A 27,284-nucleotide genomic window follows, 5' to 3' on the forward strand; every position below is an offset into this window, starting at 1 on the left:
AACACAAACGTTTCATGCTTCCTGTCAGAAGTTATTATAATACTCTTCTTTTGCTTTCAGCTGATGATCTGTGTTAAATGAACCGCACATCCGTGTCTGGCATGTTCCTCGAGCGTGTGCTACTTTCACCTGCTTGAAAGCCACTTGTTGAAATGTGCATGTCACGTGTATGAGAACACAATGTGAGGAGGCGGGTTTAAACTGCTCAGGGTGGTCAAATAACAAGTAGGCTTTCATGTGTCACATGCTCTGGACTGGATTCAGTGCTGGGAAAATAAAAAGAGCAAAACCATACAGTCATGTGTGCCCGGTCTCTCCATTTGCAGTTAGAGTTGTACTAAAATGTACTCACCCTCAGGCCATCCAAGATGTACACAAGTTAATTTCTTCATTGGGACAGATTTGGAGAAATTTAGCAGTACACCTATGGATCCTCTGCAGTCAGTGAATGGGTGCCGTCAGAATAAGAGTCCAAGCAGTTAATAAAAACATCACAATAATCCACAAGTAATCTCAGTCCATCAATTAACATCTTTAAAAGTGAAAAATCACATGTTTGTGAGAAACAAATTCATCATTAAGATATTTTCAAACCATCACTTCTGGACAAAATGGGTCTACAATCCATAACAACACTTCCTCCAGTGAAAAAGTCACATCAATGCGTTTCTATCATATTTGGGGTTTTATACAAAAATGCTCATTTGTTTACCAATCTAGGTTTTTCTCTTTATCTGGACCAAATTTGGCATATGGCGAGTCATTATTAATAATCATCATAAAAATGCTGAACTCTGAATTCAATATGGCCACCTGAGGCCAAAGAATATGGCAGGGTGTGGCACTGGCATAATTTACTCAAACAGAAAATTTCCTTTATGAATTGTATGAATCCTAAATGGTTGGTGGGGCTCAGACACTTGATGATCTATTAATGGAAAATGTAAACAATGCAACAGATAATACTGATACTTGAATAGCTCACAAACCTATTTAAAAGGAACGTGTATTCCTGCATCTCCAGTGTCATCAGAGTGTATTGCAAAAATAATAATAAATGCAAAATGAATATTTACATATAATCTCTACTAACTGAACATACTGTGGCTTGTGATGTAGTTTAACAGTTTTTAACATCCTGGCTAACTGGCGTTAACTTCTAGACGCCGTCTTTTCATATTTGTCGAGATGATTTACTGCACAAAGAACAGATTTTTCAGCACATTTTGACTATTAAGCAACAGCAGCAAGTTGTTAACAGCCATCTGTCTTGACATGCATGCATATTCATCTAAAAACATTTTTAATTGGTGTTATGATTATGATTAACTAATACCTTACTATAGCTTAATTAGATTACTTAGAAGCAAATCATCTCTTTAGCAATGCCGGTTAACTTAATGTACATCAACTACGATAAATTTATAAACATTTTATACAGCTAATATCGCTATATTTGTCTAGGACGTAGGGATTCATCATTGCATTGTCAAACGGTGTGATTTTTTGTTTTGTTTCAATTTATAGCTTTTAAATCAACTTGCTCAAATACAATATTGACAAAACACACTTGTCTGGAGAATCCACCTTCATTATACAGTATATTTGCCTTTTGTCTGAGTGCATGACCGAATTCTCACAAATTATTTAATAAAGTTTTGAAGTAGGATTCTGAAACCAACGTGCTTGACAACAAACATTTGTTGAATCGTGTAATAAAATCTTGCGACTCCCAACAGTTATTGAGATAACGTAGATGAGAAGCGAGTTTCCTGTGAATTTGCCCATTTGACAACTTGCCCCGGTCTCCCTGCAGCATATATGTTCGACATGAACGCACTTCCATGTAAAGCCCTATCTGATCACGGATCTGCTGTGCGGTGTTTCGCAGCAGCAGTGTATTATACCGATGTGAAGTGAATTCAGCAGATGGCAGTATCTGTCAGACCCGCGTGAGCGCCTCAACAATGACACATGCAACATTGTAACATTGAAACATTCGAACGCGGTGCGCGCAGATACGATGTATCGAACGCGACGGATGCTGCAGAGCCGAAACAGAAACGCAGACCAGAATTAAACCTGCGATGGCTCTCAATTTCTCTCTCACGTCTCTCGGAGAGCTCCAATCGCTCGCTACTCGAACCGTCAGCTAATACTGCCAGGCACAGGCGGCTGCGTGCGTTACACGGGGCTCATGGCGGAGTTTGTCGCCGAGAACTGCGGGGTCTCATCGCCGAGCGCTGGTGGGAAATCCGCCCAGCCCGGCGATGATGCGGACGGCAGAGCTGCGAGCGAGGTGTCGGTTTCAAACGGGGACTGTGGACTGTGTGCGCCCGAGAACCAGGGGCTCGAGACGACCAACGCGTCTGTGGTGCTGGACGGCAAAACTAGAATCCCACGGAAAGCCAGTATTATTAAGGTAAAAACGATCAATGCATCGGCGTTTTTCTCATTTGTGGGCTCGAACCTCGCCCTCGTACACGGCTACATCCACATGTTTGGGGGCTTATGTTATGGATGTACACAAATCACAGCCCACCGTGAACATGTCGTTGCTGTTTCCTCCAGATCAGATCATGTGTTTTGTGATTTCATGATGTGCATCAGTCAAGATGAAGTCACGTGCGCTCCTTTACATGTATTCCTTTCATTTCAACTAACTAGCATCTGTGTGTTTTAAATGACTAGTTAAGCAATCGTGTCCTTTCAGGGATCTGTGGTTCACAGGTCAACTCTTCACTCCAGCTGTTGCTTCCAATCCAATTATTTCTCTGTTAACAATCCCAATAGTTCTTCCAGTTTAACTACTACTTGTTTATGAGACAGATTGCATTAACCCAACTGATATGTTTTCTTATGTCACTATTAATTGCTTTTGTGCTTGTCATAATTAATAGTGAAAGTGGAATATGCAGCAGCAACTGGTTGAGTGAACAGTGCATTTCTGAACCACATAGAATGAAATGGCAAACACTGGTAATCTGTTATCCTAATTAGTTATCAATAGTTAGCAAAGGAATAGAAGACTGTACTAGTAACTAATGAATGTTGAAATGGCCTCGCACATCGCATTTTATGCCAATTCTTAATGCCAGTGCCGTTCCAGACTTGTTTAGTTCAGATTATGTCAGTGATATTGAATCTTGGGTAACATGAGCCCTTCTGCTTGTTTAACACACATTTATTGTGTGTACGCCATGATTATAGGTAAACATACTGTTTTGGACTGCAAGTCTGTGAATTTGTGAAGTGCAAGTATTTATTTGGGGGGGGGGGGGGGGGTTATGCAAATTTAGCTATTGTACATCTTCAAGGCCACTATTGCTGTAAAAGTGTTTTTACAGTCTCTAGCGAGAGAAAAATTCACCGCCGTGCATTTGAAGTCTGGGATGAATTATTCCAGTCAGTCTTCCAGTGGCCTCTAGTGAATTTGTTGTGCGTTATTGGGAAATTTTGACCGTTTACTGTAGAAAGCTGTGACAGGAAATATAGCTCTACTTCCCCATGTCAACTGTTGTGGCACCATTTTGTCAGTTCCAACTAAAGATAAAGACTTTAACCAGCACAAGTTTGCCCAAACAGACAGACAGATGACATTTATATGTAGGTCATACGGCTGCCAAACAGAAGCGGTCAGCCGCTGTTTGAAACAGTGTCTTCTTTTACTCTGATTTAGTTTTGGTGGCTCTGTAATGTTTGTATTTGTGCCATCTGCGGTCGAAGTCCTGTGCTGAAGCTGAAAGAAGGCAAGAATGTGACAAATGTCGTCCGGCTTGTTTAGAGGAGAGTTTAGTTGTAGAAGAGGAAATGCTTTCTCTCAGCTAAATTTGTTTCACTCTGCGTTGCTTTTAGTTCCTGTACTAACTACAGTGTTTCCTGTGGAAAGATTTTTCATGAGTTTCTCAGCTCAGTCAAACCATGTGGTTAGCTCGCTCATCTCAGATGAACCACAGAGACGTGTAGGGCCTTCTATAAGCAGGACCAGACTCAGTGTTTCCTATATTTTTTTTCGCAACAGGAGGCCTATTTTGGGTGTGACAGCCTGCTTGACAGTGACACTCCTTTTTTTAATTAGAGAGAAAAAATTTATCAAATTTATTTATTTATTTGGTCAAAACAAATCTATAATTTTTTTTAATTATATACAATACTGTACATAATTTAATACAATCATTATTACTAGTAATGACATTACTAATAATTACTACTAAATATATTTTTGTGATGTTGTAATAAAACATTCAATATTTATTTATTTTAAAAATGCAGATATAATACTCCATTTACAATTTAGTAAAAATTACAATATTAATATTTTATTAATTAATATTTGATTTTTTTCAAAACCTAAACTATCAAGCTTTTATTTTGGCAGAAAATCACTTCTCTTTTCTTAACAACAGCCGGTTTATAAGCACTTCTAACCGTAAGCCATATCACTATTTCAGATTGTTTTAATTAATCATGCAGCACTCAGTTTATTTAGGTAAAACTCTATTGAAATTCTATTGCAAAAATTTATAACTTTTGAACATGTCATGGAAAACCAGTATGATTTTAGTTTTAATAACTGGGAAAATTTTCATTTTTAGCCAATTATTAGTTTCAGAAAGTACACATTTTGATTCTTGACTCATTTCGAGTCATCTTCAGTCAACTAACCTGCAGTTCAGTGAGTCGTTTGAGCTGATTCGGTGAGTTATCTGACTGATTCGGTTTGGTTTGATTCAAACTGATCCACCAATAACTGATTCAGTTAATGTAGTTGCTCTTCTGAATTGTGACGTATAGGAAACGCTGTATCAGACTCTTGTATTGTCACAGGTTTTGGTCAAAAACTCATCTGTGTTAGCCTAAAGATATTCAACCGAGTGTAGATGTTTTCAACCCAGTGATAGGTATACTGTATATATATATATATCACTGTAGAAGAGCAGTATTGAAGCCTGTGCTCTTTTGTCACCGTTGACGCTGAACTTTGAATCTCACTCCACCAGCAGATAGATAGTGAAGCGATTGACATTTGAGTCTTGTAGAGTCCAGGAAAGCTCTGACTGATCTTTAGCCTCACAACAGCCTGTCACAATGAAGAGAACAAAGTATAGACTGTCATTCTCCTGCAAGCTCCGGTGGAGTTTCTCTTTCTGTTCACCCTTCTTGACATTTCCTTTTTCTCATCTCATTTGAAAGGCTTGAAAATTCACACTAGGTCTAGACAATAAATATGAAAACAAATGATGATTATGAACTAAACGATCAAATGTAAGAATATTTAAGCGTGTCCATTATATGCATCTGTTTGAATAACAGTGAATTTTTAGCAAAACATTTGAATGCATATACATTAAGTCTGAACTAATTCACACACAATGTATTTAAATTGACCAAGTTTTTGTATTGACCGCAAAATCATTGTATGCACATACATGTGTGTGTGTGTATATGTGTGTTTATATATACACACAACACACACACACACACACACACACACACATCACATTATAAATTTAGCAGAATAACCAGAAGATTCTCTCTCATCTTGTTTAGTAGTCTAATTAAAACTGCTTATCAGTTAGATGTGATTGTTAATATTCAGAGCATCCCAGAGAAAGAAGGTTAAGCAGAGCTGCTGATTAATTTGTGTCATCATCATCGACATAGGATGATTCAACGTTACATTTTCTACAATTATTTTCAAACTCACCAAGGTCTGTCATGTGTTGTTCTTTTTGATGTTTTAATGACAGTTTGAGAGCAGACAGGAGAAAAGCAAGGAGCAGGAAATGAATGACATAAGCCGGATTCGAACTTGTGTCGCCCACATAAGCACCACTGACAGTGCTGTCTCTCTCTCTTTTGTTAATCATTTATTTCAGAATAGTTTATTTGTTTACAAGGCTGCATTTACTTGATCAAAAAATATAGTTAAAGTAATATTTTGACAATTTAAAGTAAACTATTTCTATGTGAATATATTTTAAAACTTAATTTATTCCTATGATAGAAAGCTGAATTTTCAGCATCATTACATCATTACTTCAGCATCATATATTTTCAGAATTTACTACATCATTACTTCAGTCTTCAGTGTCACATGATCCTTCAGAAATCATTCTAATATGCTGATTTGCTGCTTAAGAAACAGTTGTGCTGCTTGAAATTTTTTAAGGATTCTTTGATGAATAGAAAGTTTAAAAGAACAGCATTTAATTGAAATAGAAATGACACTACTGTTTTTTTTTTTTATAACTCGAAAACTCCAGGAAAAAAGATATCAAGAAATAAGGCTGAAAAATAATAATATCTGGTCTCCGTGGGCTTTCATATGTTTGAAAACACTATTTTTACATTTTCATTTAGTCCTGCAATGATCTTGTAAATCTCAGTTTGGCACTGTCCATATCTGACGAATGAATCAGCGTTGCGTGTTTTCACATACGATTTCTCACAGCTTCAGTTCCATACTAGAAACTGTCTGACATGTGAATGGAGTTGAAACGCTGCCCAATCATTACACTCAGAAATTTACACATTTTTTGGTTCTGTGCATGTAATGTATTGCACATGCATTAACTGCCACGTCTCAATCAAGACCCACCATGTTAATTTGATACCAACGGTAGTTTATGTAAATGTTGGCGAGACTGTTATTATGCCAATTTTCTCTGTATATAAATTGCAATTTTACTTTTCAAGATGCATTGCAGCTTTCAAGAACCCATCACCACAGGTGCTTTTGTAAGCATGCAACACAATCATTTTTAACCAGATTCACTTTGAACAAAGAATCAACGTTAAGCATGTAAAAAGCAACGTAAAGCAAGCAAAGCTGTCCAGTTGCGTGCATTTCTGTGCAGCAGGTACAGCAGATCGAGTCAGTACCTGTGAGTAATTGCTTTGAAGTATAGCTGATGTCCTAATCGGCGGTTTGTTATAGTGTGCTTTCTTCATTGCTGTCAGAGGATGTGGTTTCACCATTTACGGACGTGTTCATTCGGTCTGTGAAGGGAGGTCTCTGAGGGGCGTAGGCTGCATTAAGGCTGAGTTCAGATTTAGAAACTCTTAACAACATTGAAGTGCATAGGTTAAGTGCGAGGCTATGAGGAAATTAGTGTAAATCTCTAATTTGAGATGAAAACAATGACCTGACTGTAATTTGAGGGCAACCCTGTTACTATAATGAGTTGCTATTTTTATTCTTCATCTGTAAACACCCTCGCCCTTCATTTAAAATGCTGCTGACTGATAGCAGGTGCTGATACGAGTGTTGTTCTTGCACGTTATCTCTGCTTTGTTCCATAGAGCCATTATTCTCTTTTATTTGACTAAAACAGCAGTTTTAAATGGCTGTTATTGCTTATGCGGGGATCGTGACAAAGAGACGATTCAGACCGACCTGTGCCCTTAAAACACTGCCTGTCAGCCTTTTTCTCATGCGTTCAGCAGAATGTAATTGTGAAGATGGAGCCGGTCTCTGATCAGCAGCTGAAATCAGTCACGATCCATCATCGGCGCATAACAGATGACAATATTTATCACGTGGAAACTTTTGAGGCGTGTTGCATGAATAAATCAGTCTAAATCGAGCTTTCGGGAGTAATTAGAATTTTCGTAAAACAAAGATTTTACATTAGAAAGGAGCCTAGATGAGGAAGAGCTATATGGAATATAACGCATTATATTCACTACGGTTGAAAAATTTGGGGTCTGATTTTTAAATGATTTTGTCTCTTATGCTCACAAGGTTGCATTTGTGCATTTGCAGGATTTTCTTTTTTCCAAAAATGCTAATTAATGTTATCGCATTGGACTAAAACTTACTGACTTTTCTCACACATGGTACAACAGTGTCCACAGTTTTGATAATTTTTGTGCTTTTTTCCATCTTGTTACATTTGTGGTGTTGCTGTACAAAAATGACTGGCCTCCAAAAAAACTGCTTATACATTTCTCCTTAAGCTATATTGTTACCAAATGTTGGATTTAATCTTTTTATCAACTTGTTTTCTTTCAATTAGCACATTTTGTTTTCTTTTTTTTTTGGAACTGATTGATTGTAGACATCATTGATCTGAGTTTATAGTGAATATTACCAAAATGATCCACAAATATTGCCTTTTTCACTCAAAAACTGAGGTGCAGGAGTTCAGATCAATAAGGCCTATAAATCAATCACTTCCAAAAAATAATACAAAACCTGTCCTATGCTAATTAAAAAAGAAAACGAGTTGACAAAAAGATTGAATCCATAATATAGTATGACGAGAAAAATTACAAGCATTTTTTAGATAAAGGATTTTAAGCACAACCAAGTGTTAAAAATACAGTAAAAACATTAATATTGTGAAATATTTGTATTATTTTTTGAACACGTTAAAATGTAATTTATTCCCGGGATCAAAGCTGATTGTTCAGCATCATTCTTATATGCTGATTTGCTGCTTAAGAAACATTTCTGATTATTATCAATTCTTAAAACAGTTGCGCTGCTTAATATAATTGTGGAAAGTTCAAAGAACAGCATTTATATGAAATAGAAATCTTTTACAACATTATAAATGTCTTTAGTGTCACTCTTCATCAATATAATGCATCCTTGCTGAGTAAAAGCGTTAATTAAAAAATATAAAATACTACCGACCCCAAACATATTAATATATATAGTGAATTTGTTCATTCCATCCACCTCTGTGTTGTAGCACAAGTTGACATCAGTCGCTAGCAGTGGTTTGTTGGTGAAAGCGTTGCTGTGTCCGTTTATAGGTGTGGTGCATGTTAAAAAGGTCAATGTGCACTTTGTGCTAAACACTTGTGTGTTAAATGAGTGAACAGTGCTAGCTCCGCCACGTTGTTCATGGTCTATTCATTGGTTGTGGCGTCATTCAGTCTCGCTCTTTATATAAGCCACTTGATATGGATTAGATAGAAACCAGGCCTAATAGGCATTGCAGAGACAGATAGCGGTCGAGTTCGACTCGGCGTTCACCGAATGTTTCATTTACATGCTCATCTGTCACTAGAGCAGAGACCTTAACTAGGTGCTGTGTGAACTGAGGCCACACATTCAGTGCTGTGAGCTAATGCTTCTTGCTGTATGTGAATAAATCAGTAGCTTGAACTGCTATTTATATGTTTGACACATTTTTGTAAATGCACAGATAGTGCAGCCACTTTCCATGGCCAGTGGCTCTTAAATTAAACATTTATATATGTGCTGGAAATAAATGTCCAGATCTCTTTTCCCCATCTGTTTTAAACAGCTTTTTAAAGTAGTTTTTAATTTTTATAAGAAAGTACTTGTGAGACTTTTTAAAGACTATATGAAAATGAATAGACTGCACAAATAGAGTGAATTTTCTGCAGAAAGTTCACCTAAAAATCAAGAAAGAAAGAAACTATTTTATGCAAAGAAAAATAAACTGATTTGTGACACTTTTTTTTTTTTTTTTTTATTGGAATTTTTTTTTGTGATATTTAAGTGCATTTCCGTCATAAGTTATCATAAGTCAATATGTATTAATTTTTTATTTAAATTTTGGGATTTCCCATTATTCTCAATGATTTCCTATTAGAATATTTAATGTATTATATAAAAAAATACAATGTTAGCTTATATTTAAGACCGTACAACAACTATTGCTTTAATATTTCATTATTTAAAGCTGCAGTTGTGTTCAAAACTTACTAAATTAATATAAGCGAGTACATCATGAACCATTTTCCAAACCGTGTTCTTGGCTTGTCCTGAATCACTATGGTACACCTATAATAAGTGTTTATAGTCAGACTATTTTCGACTGGTTCGGGCAGGTAGCACTGCGGAGTAGCCCAGTACTTGCGTGATTCGTGATTGTAGGTGCGGCTACAATATTCTTCTGCAAGACGCTTAATAAAGTTTTGTTTATTAACCGACAGAGCGCCGAAAGTTACGGACTGCAGCTTTAAATTTAAATAATTTTTACTTGTTGCATTTTTTTCAGGGTTCTTTTATAAATATAAAGTTTAAAAGAACATTTATTTGAAATAAAAATCCTTTGTAATGTTATAAATGTATGATCTCACTTTTGGTTTCATTTCTTTAATTTCTGATTAATTTCTTTCTTTCTTTAAAAAAAATATAATAATAAAATTAAATTAAATAAAAATCTTACTGCCCCCAAACGTTTCAATGGTCAGCTTAAATTAAAGGCATTATAACATATCACCATGATGTATAAATACTTTGCATAAATATACATTATTTACATATTGTATGCTTTCTACATTGTCGTAAACAATTGTACAATGCAGAAATGTTAACAGTCCTTAAAGCTTATTTTTTAATGCAATACATATACACTTCCTTTTGCTTTTTGGGTGGAAAAAGACACGTTCTTGACAGGTTTTGTCAGAGTTACCCCTAAACACGCTTTTACCATGATTAAATAGACATGTGTTCTTATTCGGCTGGTGAAAAATATACATTTTAAAAGCCTGCGTCAGTTAAGAAGATAAAGAAGAACTGCTCAGCATGGTGCATTCGGATTTGATTTTCATATTCATCAGGGAACACTTTAATTGGACTCTTTCTTCACAGGGAAAGCGCTTGTGTGCGAAAAGGGGACAGCCGTGATTGAAGTGCAATAGCCACCTTGTCAATTCTTTACTCCGTAATGCAGGACATAATTAGCAATCCATGCCACCATTATTGAGCTGAGAGGAACACTTCACATGTTTTATGAGCGTCTCGAGAAGAGCCCTGCTGATTTGCAGTGTGCGTAGGAGGTTAAAGCTGGCTCATGATTCACTGGACGCGTCCCGTAGTGACCGTCTGAAGATCCTTTAAGCTGAGAAGGCACAATTTTGGAAAGTTTGTGTCCTCAGATGTAGTTCATTTGAGATCCCTGTTGAGAAGTTCGATCAAAAAACCCCTCAGAAGTGATGCTTGAAAACTAGTGGTTGACTGAAAACTGTGTGGTTGATTTTTGTGATGGCGGATGCTGATAAGAGGCGTTAACCATGTTGGTACTCAAATGAGCGTTTTACCCAGTGTGTTTTTATTTTTGGTCATGCATGCACACATAAGCACAATAATTGACCATCCGTTCGCAAAAAGCTTGATTGACAGCTGATCTGACCAATCATAACGCCGAATCTGCCATCTCGTCCGACAGCTACGGCCGGAAACTTTCTACCTATTAGATTGTGTTTTATTAATGTCTACCCCAACCCTAAACAATAATGCAAAAACAGTTATTATTGTTGTACAGTGTGACAAAAATTAAAGCTATATTGACGTGCACATAGATGTGCGTTTCTAGCCTTAACCACAAATCAAACAGGAGAGTAGATTAACTTCGGTGGACTTAAACTTGAAAAATGGTGTGTTCTTTCTGATGTTCATTCATGTTCATTTCGTGCTTTAAGTACTTGGGCAAAGACGATCGGTTCCTTTGATCGGTTCCTAGGATCGATTCCTACTGTAGGAAAAGAAAATAGGTTTATTTAGATACCAACTTCTTGTTTCTGTAATCCTATTGTAGTATTTTCACAAACAAACAGATTGTTAAAAATGAATGTTTATTAGCTATTCAAATACTTATTTAAATGATATAAAAGTGTAAATGCTAATGGTAGCTGCTGTATTGTCACATTTGCCTTTATTATTCATACCAGAGAAGTTAACGCTAATAGTTTTTTTGTATACAGTTTGCTTATTTTGTTTGTTTAATAATTTATTATCAATTTAATATGTATTGTTGAAACTTTTAAAACAGAGACGGTAATAGGGGTTGACCGATTATCGGCACTGATATTAAGCATTTTTACATGGTTAACAGTATCGGTCATTTTCAAACCCGATTTGCTGATAAAATAATTTAAAAGCATTTAAAAAAAAAGTTTTTGTCAGAGACCTTGTTATTCTTAAATTTGTCAATTTTCATTTTTACACCAGACATGTATATCTTTTCAAAATATCAGTTATCGGTCTACTTGATCTGTAATAATCGTTATCAGCATCAGCCCTGAAACACGCACATCGGTTCACCCCAAGACAGTAAACTATTAAAGACAGAGAATGGAAGTTCTGTACACTGGAATTCTCAGCGATGTCAAAAAAAAAAGTCCCTTCTGACACATCAGTTAAAAAGAAAAACTCATCAGTGATATTGATCATTAAAAATGCCAAATATCCAATACATTAAAATGCTGTCTTCTTAAGCAGCTCACTTGGTTTTGGTACAGAGCTGTAGATGTTTTACAGTTTATACCGCGACGTGTTTTGCATGACTGTTGCAAAACAGTGAAGTTGGTTCTGAGAAAAGCTTGTGCAGCATTTATTTGCTCATGCCGCATTATTTTTTTCTATTCTGTTATCTAATGCATGTTTAATTGTGGCTTAGGTGTCCAAATACTTTTCAGGGTCACTGTATTTCATGCCCACATTGCTGGAGAGGCTTTTAAAGCGATATTACCCGTATGTTGTCATGCAATTGTGATTAATGTGTGGAGTGTATTAGAATCCAGCAGATGTCAGCCCCTTTTCTCAGTAAAGCAATACAATCTGTACAGCAATGTAATCACAAAATGTGACATATTGAAGATGAGCGGATAAATAGCGTCTCCCCGGTGGATATCTGCGAGGGACGTACAGTTCACAACGGTGCAGTTAGCCAGAAAAAAAGGCTTTCAATTCATTAGGGACTTATAATCAGGTGGGAACACAGAATGGTCCCTTATCAGACAAACACAGAGGAAATTTTGAGGCAAAAATACACTGGAAATCCCTCTGTTGGATTATCTTAATGACTTTGTTCCTCGTTCTCTTTAATCCCTCAATTAACATGTGTATGCTTTTATCTCTCCAAAACTTTCAGTCGCATGTGTTTCAGGCAACTGAGGAGCTGGCAGCAAAAAGAGCGACAACCAGCTGCTTGTGAATCATTTATTTATTTGTAACGTGATTTGAAACACTTAATTGAATTCTGATCGCACGGGGCAAATTCCCTTGTAGTTTTTTTTTTTGTTTTTTTACTTTAAAGTAACTGAACTGCTTGTTTGATGCTGTTTTAAATATTAATATTGTGTTGCAAGGTTAATAAGAACTTTTTTTTTTTACTTTAAGGCAAGAAATGATAAGTGAATAGGGTAAATATTTTGATTAATTGATATTATAATGCTTTTCTTAGTTTATTAATCACAGTGCATTAAGACAATTGTTTTCTGATCATATATTTACTTATGCAAATTATGCATTATCTAATTAAAAATTACACTAATTTGCATACATTACCAGAACAAAAATCTGAATATTGGTTAAAGCCAGGTTGTTTCATTTTGTTGAAACATTAGAGTTAACAATACTTTTTTTAATCATCATCAGAAAATTATACATGTATACAAAAAAACAACAACATATATTTTTAGTAATAAAATGTTAAATAAATCGGGCGAGTGATATATGAACAAACCTCTCTGTAAAAACCTTCAGAATATAGATAAAACTATCAAATTTGTTGTATGTAAGTGCTAAAACTAATTTTGAGAAAACAGCCTTTACATGTATCTATTGTAATTGAAATCTACAGATGCAAATAGATAAACTGTAATAAAATAAACACTTAGATGTGTACTTTGGATGAATAGAGTAAAATTAGAAACAAAGTTGCCCAAAATCATCCAAAATCAATTGTAATTGAGGAATAATATTAAAATAGTTTCATATGACACCATTACATTCACATGAATTAAAGTAGTTAAATGTTACGTAATTGAAATCATAGAATTCCTAAGTCCGCTTAACTAACTAAATTTGTATCTTAATGTCATTTGACAAGGAATGTTGGCTTTCATGTGAACCGTAATCAAATTGTGTGCATTAAAACAATGAAACGGCTGACCTGATCCCAGCAGGACTGAAAAGAGCTCATTATGTAACTGGCCAGAAATAGACTTTTTAACGGAAATAATAAAATAGCTGTTGAGACGCTGAGGAGGTTTTACAGCATTGTTTTTTTTAGCCCGGGGATGTGAGGGCGTCCCTTTCTCGCTGTAAGGAAATCCTCGGGAAGGATGCTTCGCCTTGAAGACAGAAAGCTCCCCCTGTGTGCGACCACACCTAAAGGTCAACGCATGTCAAACCTCTTCCCAGACAGGACCTTCCGCATTTTTCCCCAGATCAGGTGGATTATATTTAGTCATGCGGTTCGGCTTTTCCTGTGAACATTTAGGTAAGACTACATTCGGTGGCTAGTCAGGGAAATTCCTTCATGCTCCTTCCATATTTCATTAGTCCGGTTTGTTTGAACTGGTTTCACTTTCAGTGTTGCTTGGAAAGGGGACTTTTATAGGCCTGTCAAACAGTTCAGTGCCAACCAAATGCCATGTGACTAACCGCTCTAGAGCCGCAGGAAAAGTGACGTCATGATTGGCTGATGGCAGAACAAGAACACACACAGTCCCAAATCTTTCACTAGTCACTATCCAGAAGCAAAATGGAAAATGTCATTATTTAAGAGCCCTCCAAAAACCTAGTAAAACATCTATTATAATATAATATATTATGTATTCTCAGTGGTTGCTTACTAGCCCAAGTGAAAAGTATATGTGATGTTTTCTTCAAAAGATTGGTGTCAATAAGTTTTTTTTCCTCAATTTATTTAGAAAGGATACATTAAATTAATCAAAAGTGACAGTAAAAGATTTCAATATCACATAATTGCTGTTCTTTTGAACTTTATATTCATTGAAATAATCCTGAAAAAATGTATCCACAAATATATAAAGCAGCACAACTGTTTTCAACATCATAATATGCGTTCTTTGATAAGCAAATCAGCATATTAGAATGATTTCTGAAGGACCGTGTAACGCTGAGACTGGAGTAATAATGATGAAAATCACAGGAATAAATGACATTTTAAAATGTATTCAAATGGAAAAGAGTTTTTTGAAATCGCAATATTTCACAATTTTACTGTTTAATGTTTTTTGATCAAATAAGTGCAGCCTTTGTGAGCATAAAAGACTTTTAGAAATCATACCAACTCCAAACTTTTGAACAGTAGTGTATCCTATTTAGTCTTTGACTTGACCTAACCGAACAGGGAAAAAACTATAAAAAGTGGATAAGATATTCTTAGTTGCAAGCCGAGTGCTGTTTGAAGAGACCTGAAGCGACTCCAACCTCAGATGGTGGTCTGTTTCTCACGATTGATCTTGCCAAAGGCTGTTATTGGTTGTAGATGTGGTCAACGGCGCTGTCATGTGTGACATGTTATTTTTGTTCCTAATTTCCTGGACGTGTCAGTCATTCAACATGAGCAGAGGAGGTTAAAGCGTAAGATAATATTTCGACTAATTCCTCAAAAGTCTTCAATGTTTTTCATAAGACTTGAAAAATGTACATTATGTAAGAGTTGACCTCTGTTTTTCCAGGCCTCCTGCCCCTCACACAATACCCAGCCAAGTCTAGCAGAAAACACACTTTTGTGCTGGATAATTAACTACATACACATAGATTACCTGACTAAATATTCAGTAAAATGGCTGACTGCTTGTTAGTAAACTCTGGTTTTCATGCAGTATGAGTGCTGTGAGCATGAAGTCAATTACACTAGATCGTAGGATGAAAAAATAAAAATAAAATTTCCTGTTTTCATATAAAAAATATTTAAATAATATATAAAATGATTACAGTTATTTGAAAAAGATTCAAATAATGTTAGGAAAGGATTTTAGAAAGCTCATTTTTTAGTAATGACATTGATGTTTTATGATTACTGTGGGCTTATTCCCTCCAACCACAATTAGGTTAACCTCCAAAGCTCAGTTCTTTCCAACAGGAAGGCACATTTCCTTTGACCCTGCTAGAATAAATTTCCAGTGGACCAAAGCCATTGACATTCGCATGGGCCATTACTCGCAGTAAGTGCTGGAGCTCCAGCGCCTGTGCGGCATCATATTGATAGACGGTTGGATGGATGGGGCCAGATTTTGGCTTGACCTCTCAGGGGACATGGGGTTACCATGGGACATTGGGAGTGGCTGTGTTTACTGACGGGTAACAATCCACTGAACTTCTGGTGTTTTGTGCGCCACTAGGACAGAGATGTTCAAGATATGTGCTGAATACTGGAGGAAACAATAAGAATGACTGACTGAGCTTTGGAATGTTTTGCCAAACAGATTATGGACAGATAAATCTTAGAAGTTTGATATAACTTCTATAAGATTAAAATGAATTAATGTCTGTTAATTGATGTGCCTGATGCAATCTGTTATATAAGAGACTCGTGTGAAACTCAGTCAGTGTCGTGTCTCCGTGTCTCTTGGGGTCACAGTCCCTGGAGCAAACTGTACAGTTTCTGCTCAACCAAATATTATTTCACATATTCTGAGCATTACACATGCTTAAAGATGGGTGATATGACCAAAATCTTCTCGATTATTATTTTATGCAACGCATTTTTATTAATTTGTTATTTTATTAATTTACTCCATTTTGGTATGCAATGCCCAGTTTTCATGATCCAGTCAATTTCAAATACACAACACCATCATTTTTCCTCATTGATTATCTTTTTCAACTGGAAATAAGTCACGTTACGGAAGTGGTGTGGGATTTAAATAATCATGTGAAGCATGAATGCCTATTTGTAGATAATCCTGTGAATTCAGCCACCGCTTTATTCAGCTTAAGTGTGCAGGTTTTGTTTTACAGGTTCACATGCTGCTAATTCTTTTGGAAACTAATGATGCTTACAAAAGGTTTAGGCATTTGTCACTTTTTGTGTACTTTCTCACTCAAATATGCATATCTATATTTTCACAAAATATAGATATGCATATAATAAAGTGTTACTTGTATGGTGTATTTGTCAGCAATGTTATGAGTTTAAGTCTGAAGGGACTTGGAAGTACAGAATGTAATTTAAACTCTGTATGCATTTTAACTGTATATCCTAATGCAGTTTGTTTGTTTAATAAACAGGCAACAACAGATATTTGGCAGATATGTGAAAAAAATAGTGGCAAAAACATTTAAACTTTTATATTGCATTTTTCTTGGGCCTTAGTGAAGACTTAACTGCTCTCTCATGATGAAACGGTTGTAATTATTTTCTTAATTAAGCCTGGTTTAGCTCAATATTTTCCTGCCTCTAGGCTCAGGGTGGTATAAACGTAAAGGACGCATTGATGCTCTTTTTCGGTCACAACACCAGCAGTGATTACAGCACACACCAGTAGAGATGATGCAATAGGAAAACTCCAGTTTGTATTGTGGTTTTAGCCATTTTATGTTACTCTTTCAGTATATTTGAATATGCAAATTCAGTAGTTTATATTTTAAAGTCAACATGAAATTACTGTAATGCACATTACTGGTCTTACTTATGCAAATGATGTGCTTAATAAATATGCACATTTGCATTTATGTAAATCTATAAACGTGAGTTTTTATTAAAACAAAGTATAAACCTCACAAATGTCTAATTAACAATAAAAGAGTGTTTATTTATCATAATATTTTACAATAAATACTTTTAAATACATTTAAGTAAGCTCATGAAATTAGTATAAAATAATAATACAGTTTGTTTTTTAGCATGTTTTCTGTAAATTTGGTTGAAAAATATTGGGGAAAGTCCAAATTTTATGCTTCTCCATAAATGTGTTCATCATATTATACTGTAGTTGTCAAGCGCTTCAATACTGATGATAAATTGCTTTATTTTCCAGGATGGTTCCAGGCGTTGCAAGGAAAGGAAAAAGACTGTGTCGTTCAGTAGCATGCCAACAGAGAAGAAGATCAGCAGTGCAAGCGACTGTATTAATTCTATGGTGGACGGTTCTGAACTGAGGAAAGTACGCTCCAACTCCAGAGTCTACTACCGATATTTCCTCCTAGATGCCGACATGCAGTCTTTGCGATGGGAGCCATCCAAAAAAGAGTCAGACAAGGCCAAGATTGATGTAAAATCGATTAAAGAGGTGCGAACTGGTAAAAACACGGACACCTTCAGGACCAATGGCATTTCGGATCAGATTTCCGAGGATTGTGCGTTCTCTGTAATCTATGGGGAGAACTATGAATCGCTTGATTTAGTGGCAAATTCAGCCGATGTAGCAAATATATGGGTGACTGGACTCCGGTACTTAATATCGTATGGAAAACACACACTTAACATGATTCAGAGCAGTCAGGACAACATGCGTGCATCCTGGCTGGGCGACCTCTTCGACAAAGCGGACGTTATTGGCGGAAAATGCATTAGTCTTTGTTCGGCCGTACAGCTGATCAAGAAGTTAAGTCCTGGAGTGAAAAATGTCAAGATAGAGCTGAAGTTCAAAGAGTTGCACAAAGCGAGAGATAAAATCGGTTCCGACGTGACCAAGGAGGAGTTCATCGAAGTCTTTCACGACCTTTGCACGAGACCAGAAATCTATTTTTTGTTGGTCCAGTTCTCAAGCAACAAGGAATTTCTTGACACCAAGGACTTGATGATATTTTTGGAGGCAGAACAGGGCATGGCCAAGGTGAGCGAAGACATCTGTGTGGAAATTATTCAGAAGTATGAACCCTCGAAGGAGGGGCAACTCAAGGGATGGCTCTCCCTGGATGGGTTTACCAATTACCTCATGTCAGCAGACTGCCACGTCTTTGATCCGGAACAAAAAATAGTATGCCAAGACATGAACCAACCCCTTTCTCACTATTACATAAACTCTTCCCACAACACCTACCTGATTGAGGACCAGTTCAGGGGTCCGTCAGACATTACGGGCTACATCCGTGCCCTAAAGATGGGCTGCAGGAGTGTGGAACTTGATGTGTGGGATGGGGCCGATAATGAACCGGTCATTTACACGGGCCATACGATGACCTCGCATATTGTCTTCCGCAATGTCATTGACACCATCAACAAGTACGCTTTTGTAGCCTCGGAATTTCCTCTGATCTTGTGTTTGGAGAACCACTGTTCCTTGAAGCAACAGAAGGTAATGTTTCAGCACCTGAAGAAAATACTTGGAGACAAAATTCACGCGGATCCACCCAAACTTGAGGACAACTACCTTCCGTCTCCTTCGGACCTAAAGGGAAAGATTCTTCTGAAAGGAAAGAAACTTGCCAGCAACTGCACCGGCTCCGAAGGCGAGGTGACGGATGAGGACGAGGGTGCGGAAATGTCTCAAAGCATGAACAACGAAGGTGGTGAGCAGCAGACGGTTGTTCAACCCAAAAAGTTCCAGCTCTCTAAGGATCTATCGGACTTGGTAACCTTATGCAAGTCTGTTCGGTTTAAGGATTTCCAGACGGCTTTCCAGAACCAGAAGCACTGGGAGCTCTGCTCCTTCAATGAGGTCTTTGCCAATCGGTGTGCCACTGACCACCCTGGCGAGTTCGTTAACTACAACAAGAAGTTTCTAGCGAGGGTTTATCCAAGTCCAATGCGAATTGATTCCAGCAACATGAACCCCCAGGACTTTTGGAAATGTGGCTGTCAAATAGTAGCTATGAACTATCAAACACCTGGTCTCATGATGGACCTCAACATCGGCTGGTTTAGACAAAACGGGAACTGTGGGTATGTTCTACGCCCAGCGATCATGAGGGAGCAGGTGTCTTATTTCAGTGCCAATACTAAAGACTCTGTTCCGGGAGTGTCTCCACAGCTACTTCACATAAAGATCATTAGTGGACAAAATTTCCCCAAACCCAAGGGCTCAGGCGCCAAAGGCGATGTGGTGGATCCCTACGTTTACATTGAAATTCATGGCATCCCTGCAGATTGTGCAGAACAAAGGACTAAAACAATCCATCAGAATGGTGACAACCCCATCTTTGACGAGAGTTTCGAGTTTCAGATTAACCTTCCGGAACTGGCAATGGTGCGCTTTGTTGTTCTGGATGACGACTACATTGGAGACGAGTTTATCGGTCAGTACACAATTCCATTTGAATGCATTCAGCCAGGTTTCCGCCACATTCCCCTCCAGTCGCTGACGGGCGAAGTCCTTCCACATGCCTGGGTCTTCGTCCATGTGGCCATTACTAACCGTCGTGGTGGTGGAAAACCTCACAAAAGGGGGCTTTCGGTCCGCAAGGGTAAAAGGGGTCGGGAGTACGCCACTATGAGGATACTTCTCATCAAGCCAGTAGATGAAGTCTTTAAATCTGCTGCACAACCACTTCGGGAGGCCACTGATCTCAGAGAGAACATGCAGGTGAGAGAACACTTACCTCATTGAGAAACAAAAAGTCATGACATGATAAAGGCTCTGTAAATTCATTCCTAGTTGATATTTAATTTAAAGCAGCATACCATCAATGTAAAAAAAAATATATAATAATAAAAATCTGAAAATCAGTTTTATTTATAGAATTTTATTTTATAATTAAATTCTTGAATGAAAAATATTTTTATTAAAAACATCACCAGTCACTGGTGTAATAAAAAAAAAAGTTTTTGAATTACTGTATATTCTTCTTACGTGGAAGCTTGTTTCTGCCACTGAATAAAAAATAAAAAAGATCATTTTGACTTTGTCTCATAATTCTAATTCGAATTTACTTCTCGCAATTCTGGCTTGTGATTATAAACTCATAGTTCTGACCTTTTTTCTCAGAATTGTGTGATTATAAAGTCCCAGTTGCGAGTAATAAAGTCAGAATTGCATGATATAAACTCATAATTGCGAGAAAAAAACCCCTCCAAAATATAAACTCAGAATTGTGAGTTTATATCACGCAATTCAGACAAAAAAAGTAATTGTATATCTACATTATATATAAAAGTTAAAAAATTTTAATTAAATGGCAGAAAAGGGATTTCCATAGTATTATTCGTAGGGTAATTAGGCAAAATATAATGTCCTATTTTTAGGTGATATACGACCTGGATATGTTTTGTGAGATTCACCCCATTCAGTATCTGCAAAGTTATGCAAATGTATCAACTCAGCAAATGTTTAGTTTGCAGCTTGCCAAGACAGCTTGCCCAACTGTATTTCAGTGTGGCAAAAGCCTTCTTTTAGTAGCATGAGAAAGCTTTCTCAAATGAAACTTCAGAAAGTCGACCCTGAGAAGGAAGCACAGCTTACAGGACATGTCTCTTCACAAGGCCAGGAGCATTTGAACTGAAATCTCTCTGGTACTGATAAACAAAAAGTGCTGATTTTAATCAGCTGCAATCCCTCAAAGTTGCACAACTTGTAGGACCGGCACTAAAAACACCTTGAAGATTGACTGCAGACCCGTTTTTAGCCATGAGAACTGAAAGTATTCTCATATATAGGCTACAGGTAGAAGATCAGCCAAATTCCTTTTAATATTTGATGTGGAAAATGTTACATAACACAGGGTTAGTATGTCCTGAGGCATGTGTCGGTTATGTCCCTTAAGAAAAGATAAGGTCGTCTCATGGATAAAAGGGGTTGGCACTACTATAACAAGAAAGCACTGAGAAGATTTTGAAGTCAGGAAACCGTTTTTTCTTCTTCATAAGATTATATCGCAGATGGTGTTTCAATTTCTTTTTTGTTCGTTGGTTTTTGGGCGGTTGCCTTCAGAATGAACACCGCAATCTTGTCAGAACGACCTTGATTCATACTTCAGGATTAGTGATGATCAAAAGAATATTTCAGTGCATCTTCTTTATATTAATTCTTTGTGGGGCTGGAAAGCTAAAAGATATCTTTTCTCAGTATTTTTCACAATAAATAACATGCGGCTAGTAAAATGTTTACGACTGATGGTAAATTAAGTATCAGTTCATTTAAATGAACAGTCTGAATTTATTAACAGAAAGCATTTCATTTTTTTTAAATGCATAATGTTTAGTTTTACAGTATATTGCCAGCAAAAACATCATGAATATATTAATATAACTCACATCCCTAATGTTTCAGTTATTTTACATTTAAAGGCTTAAAATCAGAGAACGGAGCAGTGTACGTGGTCTCTGGCTTTGGTGTTTGCTTTTATTTCAGCATAAGCTATTTTATTCATAACATGCAATACATTACAGGTATTTTAATAATTCTATTTACATTGCATTCTTCCTGTGGAACAAACAATTCCAGGCTCTGAGGCTGTGACGCTTCAGTTGTTGTAGTGGGTAAATGTGTCTGTTAAATATTGCTGTTGCTTGTGTGTTAAACTTCACAAGAAAAATTAGGTCTTCCTCCTACAGTCAGAGCAGTGCTTTTGTAGAAGACTCACTTACTAAAACCACTTCCTATCACATTTCTTGTTCGGGGACGTTCACTATGGGGAAGTCGGCACATTGCTACCATTGGCTTGGTTTTTGTTTTCTCGTCACCTCCCACAATTAGGTCACCGGTTATGTTCAGAATAGCATGCTACTATAATGCTCTTGCTATTTCTGCTGCATGTTATGAACGTACATACACAGAATATTAGATGTAGCATGCAGTATGCATACAGTACAGTATCCCATAATGCAATGTGCTCAACATTTCTAGTGTACAGTAAGTGATATTGTCAGACTTGATTTTTTTTTTTCTTGAATTATTAATTCATTGGACTGCAAGAGGTGAAATGTGCAAAATACTGTATGTATTTACAGATTATAACTAGAAAGCATTTGCTGAAGTAAACATGCAACCTGATCAGCTCATGTAACTTTAAGGTATTATTGTAGTTCAAAGCAAACTAAATAATATAAAATTGCATTTTAGCAAATTATATGCACAGCATGCAGTATGTTAGTATTCCATTCAGAACATAATAGTAGCCAGTCAGTATTGTACTTTCTCATGGCATTTTTAAAATATGTTTGGTTAGAATTGTATTATTTGGGGAAAAATCCATTTGTGAATTTTATGAAATTTCAAAGTGATTTAAATGTGTTTTTTTGGCCACAATTCTGTGATTATATATCAATGTGACTATAAAATAATAAAAATAACAATAATAGGAAACCTAATAAAAATTACTAAAATTAGAATTTGAAGAAAAACAAGAATTTTTTTAAAATTATTATTATTATTGCTACTACTACTACTACTACTACTACTACTAAATAAAAATATAAAAATTATTAAATAAAATAAAAATATATTACTTTTGTAATATTTTACTGAAAAAGTCAAGTAAGAATTTTTTTAATTACTACTGTAAAATGATAGTATTTATATTAATTTGTATTCATGTCTTAATTTCTTAAGCGTCAAACCTTTGAAACATATTTTCGATGGAACACCACATGTAATAGCAATAATGTAGAAAATGTATTTTTAATTACTACTGTAAAATTACAGTATTTATATTTATGCCTGTCTATCTTAATTTCTTAATTTTTCAAATGTCAAGAAAACTTTTGGCGGAAAACACAGGGTTTCTGTTTTGTTGATAAACGCTTCTCATTTCAAGTATAAGAAGATGGTTGTTGCATGTTACGTTCCCAAAATGCACATCAAAGTGACCCAAACTCAGAGAAGATGCAGAAAGGATGGTTGTGTGAATCGCTCTGAAACATTGCAAACAGATAATGAGCAGCTCGCGTGTAAAAGAACACAGTGCCATGCTTCACTTTGAAGCACACAGCACGTGTAGATATTTATTAAATTGAAGCCATATTGCAATTTTGCTTTCATTTTGATTAATGCCCTACATTTGGTGGTAGATATTATCATAAAACAACTTGTTCTGTGCACGCTCACTCTTTGACCTACATGTCCTTCACAGAATGCCATTGTGCCGTTTAAAGAGCTTTGCGGTCTCTCTGCGGTGGCTAACCTGAAGCAGTGTATACTAGCGCTCTCCCCGCGCCTCGTCGGGCCGGACAGCAGCCCGCTTCTGCTGTTTAACCTCAAAGATCAGTACCCCACCATGGAGGCCCAGGGCCTGCTGCCGGAAGTCCTCAAGAAAGTGGTCACCGCTTATGAGATGGTGAGTGCATTTATCCTCCAAAAATGAAAGTTCATTATTTATTCACTCTCGTGTTTCCAGACCTATGTAGTTATTTGTTTTCACTGAAACACAAAGAGAATATTTACATAGCTGTTTTTCATACAACAGAACAGACTGTGTTCAAAGTGTTCAGGTTTCGCTGAAATGTATCATTCTGATCCATACTCTGCAAAAAAAATTGTTGTTCTTCAATATTATTGTCTTGTTTTCCAGGACAAACATTAAACGTTCTTGTATGTTTACATTTAGATATTTGAGAAGCAGAATGACTTTCAGAAAACAAGACTTAATATCTATCGAAACAGAGTTTATTTTAAAAAAGAACAAATATTTTGTGTAAGAAAAAAAATCTTTTTTAAAATGATGTTCTTCCTCGCTATTTTTGTTGTTGTTTTCCAGTACCAATAACTAAACATTCTTATGTTTATGTTTAGATGCATTTACTTGAAGCGAAAGGACTTGCGTCTTTCAGAAAAAAAAAAAACGTTTTTTTCTTGTTTGAGAAGCTAATTTTGTTTAAGATTATTTTTTCTAATTCCGTTGGTGGATGCATTGTTGTTTTAAGCATAAACTCACTTTTGTTTTAAAACATCTTAACTATTCTTAAGAATTTTAAGAACAATATCCTAAGTATTTTTGATTTTCTCATAAACGTGTCTTGATTTTAAGAATGTTTAGATATTTGTACTGGAAAACAAGGGAAAAATACTAAGAAAAACATTTTTACAGTGAATTTGTGGAAAATTAGATCGTCGATGGCTTGGAAAAACGTATTGTTGCTGAAATGTTTAATAACCAAACAAGTCCATGTCCATAAGCTTTCTGGGAAATTCTGCAGGCACACATTCAGTTTGCATGATTTTATGTAGCCTGAAGTGAAATCCAGTCTTTTTGGATGCATGGTGACTCAGATTTGATGAGTTGTGATGATGCAACCATGAATAAAGCAGGTCTGTATCCACGGGTCATGATAATGAGTCGCAACAGTTTTTGTTTTTGCTTATGTTTGAATAATTCACCATCACAAATTGTAAATTCAAACTCCTGGGAAAACTGCCCAATGAATAGCCGTGTTTTGCAGTTTGATGAGCAGGAACGAAATAAAAGTCTCAAAGCTCAAACGCCGAAGCAGAGGAACACAAAAGATCCATGAGACCAAATTCCTCATTTCAACATGTCAAAAATTGGCTTATTTATTATATCATTGGTTTTATAAAACGTCTTCAACAGCATTGTTCCAAAAACAAACACATTTATGAAAATAATTTTTTTGGCTAATTCTGAAATCTAAAGAGCAAACTGTTTGTTGTCCAATGACAAGCACATATGAATGAGCTGAGCAATATGCACATCCTTGAGGAAACGCAGCACTGTTTGTGCACCAGCTGTTCTCTTCCTCCTGGTCCCCCACTCTATAAATACCCCCTATAGTGGTTTGTCTGCCACCAAGGCTGCAATTTCTCCAGCCATTAGTAATGTAATGACAGTGGGCATGTCAGCGATGAGACAGCTGCTGCAGCTGTGCGCGCATGAGGCGTTACCCACATCTCTGATACAGATACAACCAAAAAGCTGTGGTGTGGCCAAGTGATTAAAGATCCAGTCATGGAAAACCAGGAAATATCAAGGGATTTTAAATGGTGTTGCATAATTTTTTTTTTTAGTTACACTCTTCTCTGAAACACCATTCCATTCTAAGGCCCTTTGAAAGAAAGCTCTTCTGCTTACAAAGGTTGCATTTATTTTATGCAAAAATGCTTTAAAAACAGTAATTTTGTGAAATATTATTGCAGTTTCTTTTTAAGTGTGTTTTAAATGTAATTTATTCCTGTGATGCAAAGCTGAATTTACAGCACCATTACTCCAGTCTTCAGTGGCACATGATCTTTCAGAAATCATTCTAATATACTGATTTAATGCTCAAGAAACATTTCTTATAATGAATGTTGAAAACGTTTGTTTACTGTTGCTTTTGAACAATTAAATGCATCCCAAATGAGTAAAGAAAGAAACAAACATTTGAACAGTAGTGTATGCCTACAAATTCATTCCCTTCACAGCAAAAAAATAATAATAATATATATGTATATATAATAATATATATACCCTTTTTTTTTTTTTTTTTTTTTAAGATTTTTTTTTTTTTTTTTTTTTAGATTTTTTTTTATTTATTTTTTTTTTTAAGATTTTTTTTTTATTATTTATTTATTTATTTTTTTAGATGGTGTTTTTTTTTTTTTTTTAGATGGTTTTTTTTTTTTTTTAGATTTTTTTTAACCGGTATTAAATATGCCAGATTGTATGTGTTGGCTCTTGGGCTCTTGTCAATAAATGTGTCGGAATGATTTTGCAGTGAATTGATCTGAATTGATTTTTGGATGATTTGAATGAAGAGCTAGTTTGATAGATTAGATTCATTCAAGTTGATTAAAATGCATTCATGAACTTTCACCAGTGTGGTATTGATCATAATCCTTAGCCTTAAATTACTCCAAATGGGGTTGCTACTATAATGTGTGTACTGTAAGTAACTTTAGTGTCACCTAACTATATTTGTGCATTTTCTGTAGAGAATGTGAGAGGTATTTTGCCTGTGCAAGCCCAAATCTGGTTCTTTCAGCGATTGTTTTGGTTGCAGATGAAGGCAACGTCTACATGGATGTCAGAGTAGAAAGGTGTGAAGAAATAGTTTTAACGCTTGAGCACTGTCAGCTTTCCTGTCTGCATCTGTCAGGTCTGGGCGATGTCGGCGCGTGGCGATGCCATCAGAAAGTGTGCGCTCTGACCCGACTTCCTGGAAAGTTGCCACAGCCTCGTGATTGATCTCTGTGAGAGGTTTCTGAGCACGAGCCATCAGAGAAATATGCTAAAGCAGCTGTTCTGCTCTTTGTTGGCGTGGAAAGATAATCTGGCCCCCGACAAGTGACCCTGTCATGCTTTTGGCCGCTAAAGAGATGTACGATTCAATTAGACTGACCTGCGGTACTTAAGGACCTATGCCGATAACAGTGCATTGAATTAAAGTTTCAGCTAATCCTTTGTTTCTACATCACAAGAGCCTGTAATTGCTCAAGACGACGAAGTCAGCTGACTCATTGTCATAGAAGCAATAGCACAAACAGGTTGCGAAAATCATCCTTTTGTAACTCGTTTTCCAGAAACATATTTGTGACCCTGGACCACAAAACCAGTCATAAGGGTCCATTTTTTTGAAACTGAGATTTATACATGCTGAATAAATCTTTTCATTGATGTATGGTTTGTTATGATAGGGCAATATTTGGCTGAGATGCAACTATCTGGAATCTGAGGGTGCAAAAAAATCTAAATATTGAGAAAATCACCTTTAAAGTTGTCCAAATGA

At 36.2% G+C, this 27,284-nt stretch overlaps 1 protein-coding gene across 1 annotated transcript in view; it reads left to right on the top strand.

The window, feature by feature from the left end:
* The first annotated feature begins 1,903 nt into the window (after positions 1-1,903).
* Positions 1,904-27,284, top strand: part of LOC306887700 (inactive phospholipase C-like protein 2) — a 40,390-nt gene continuing 15,009 nt past the window's right edge. Inside the window, exons 1-3 of the mRNA XM_079445660.1 lie at positions 1,904-2,422; positions 17,725-20,211; positions 23,696-23,899. Coding sequence (XP_079301786.1) covers positions 2,198-2,422; positions 17,725-20,211; positions 23,696-23,899 — 2,916 coding nt within the window. The 5' untranslated portion in view covers positions 1,904-2,197. The remainder of the gene's footprint in view (positions 2,423-17,724; positions 20,212-23,695; positions 23,900-27,284) is intronic.

Source organism: Barbus barbus, assembly GCF_936440315.1.
Source record: "Barbus barbus genome assembly, chromosome: 21".
NCBI classification, from domain to species: domain Eukaryota; kingdom Metazoa; phylum Chordata; class Actinopteri; order Cypriniformes; family Cyprinidae; genus Barbus; species Barbus barbus.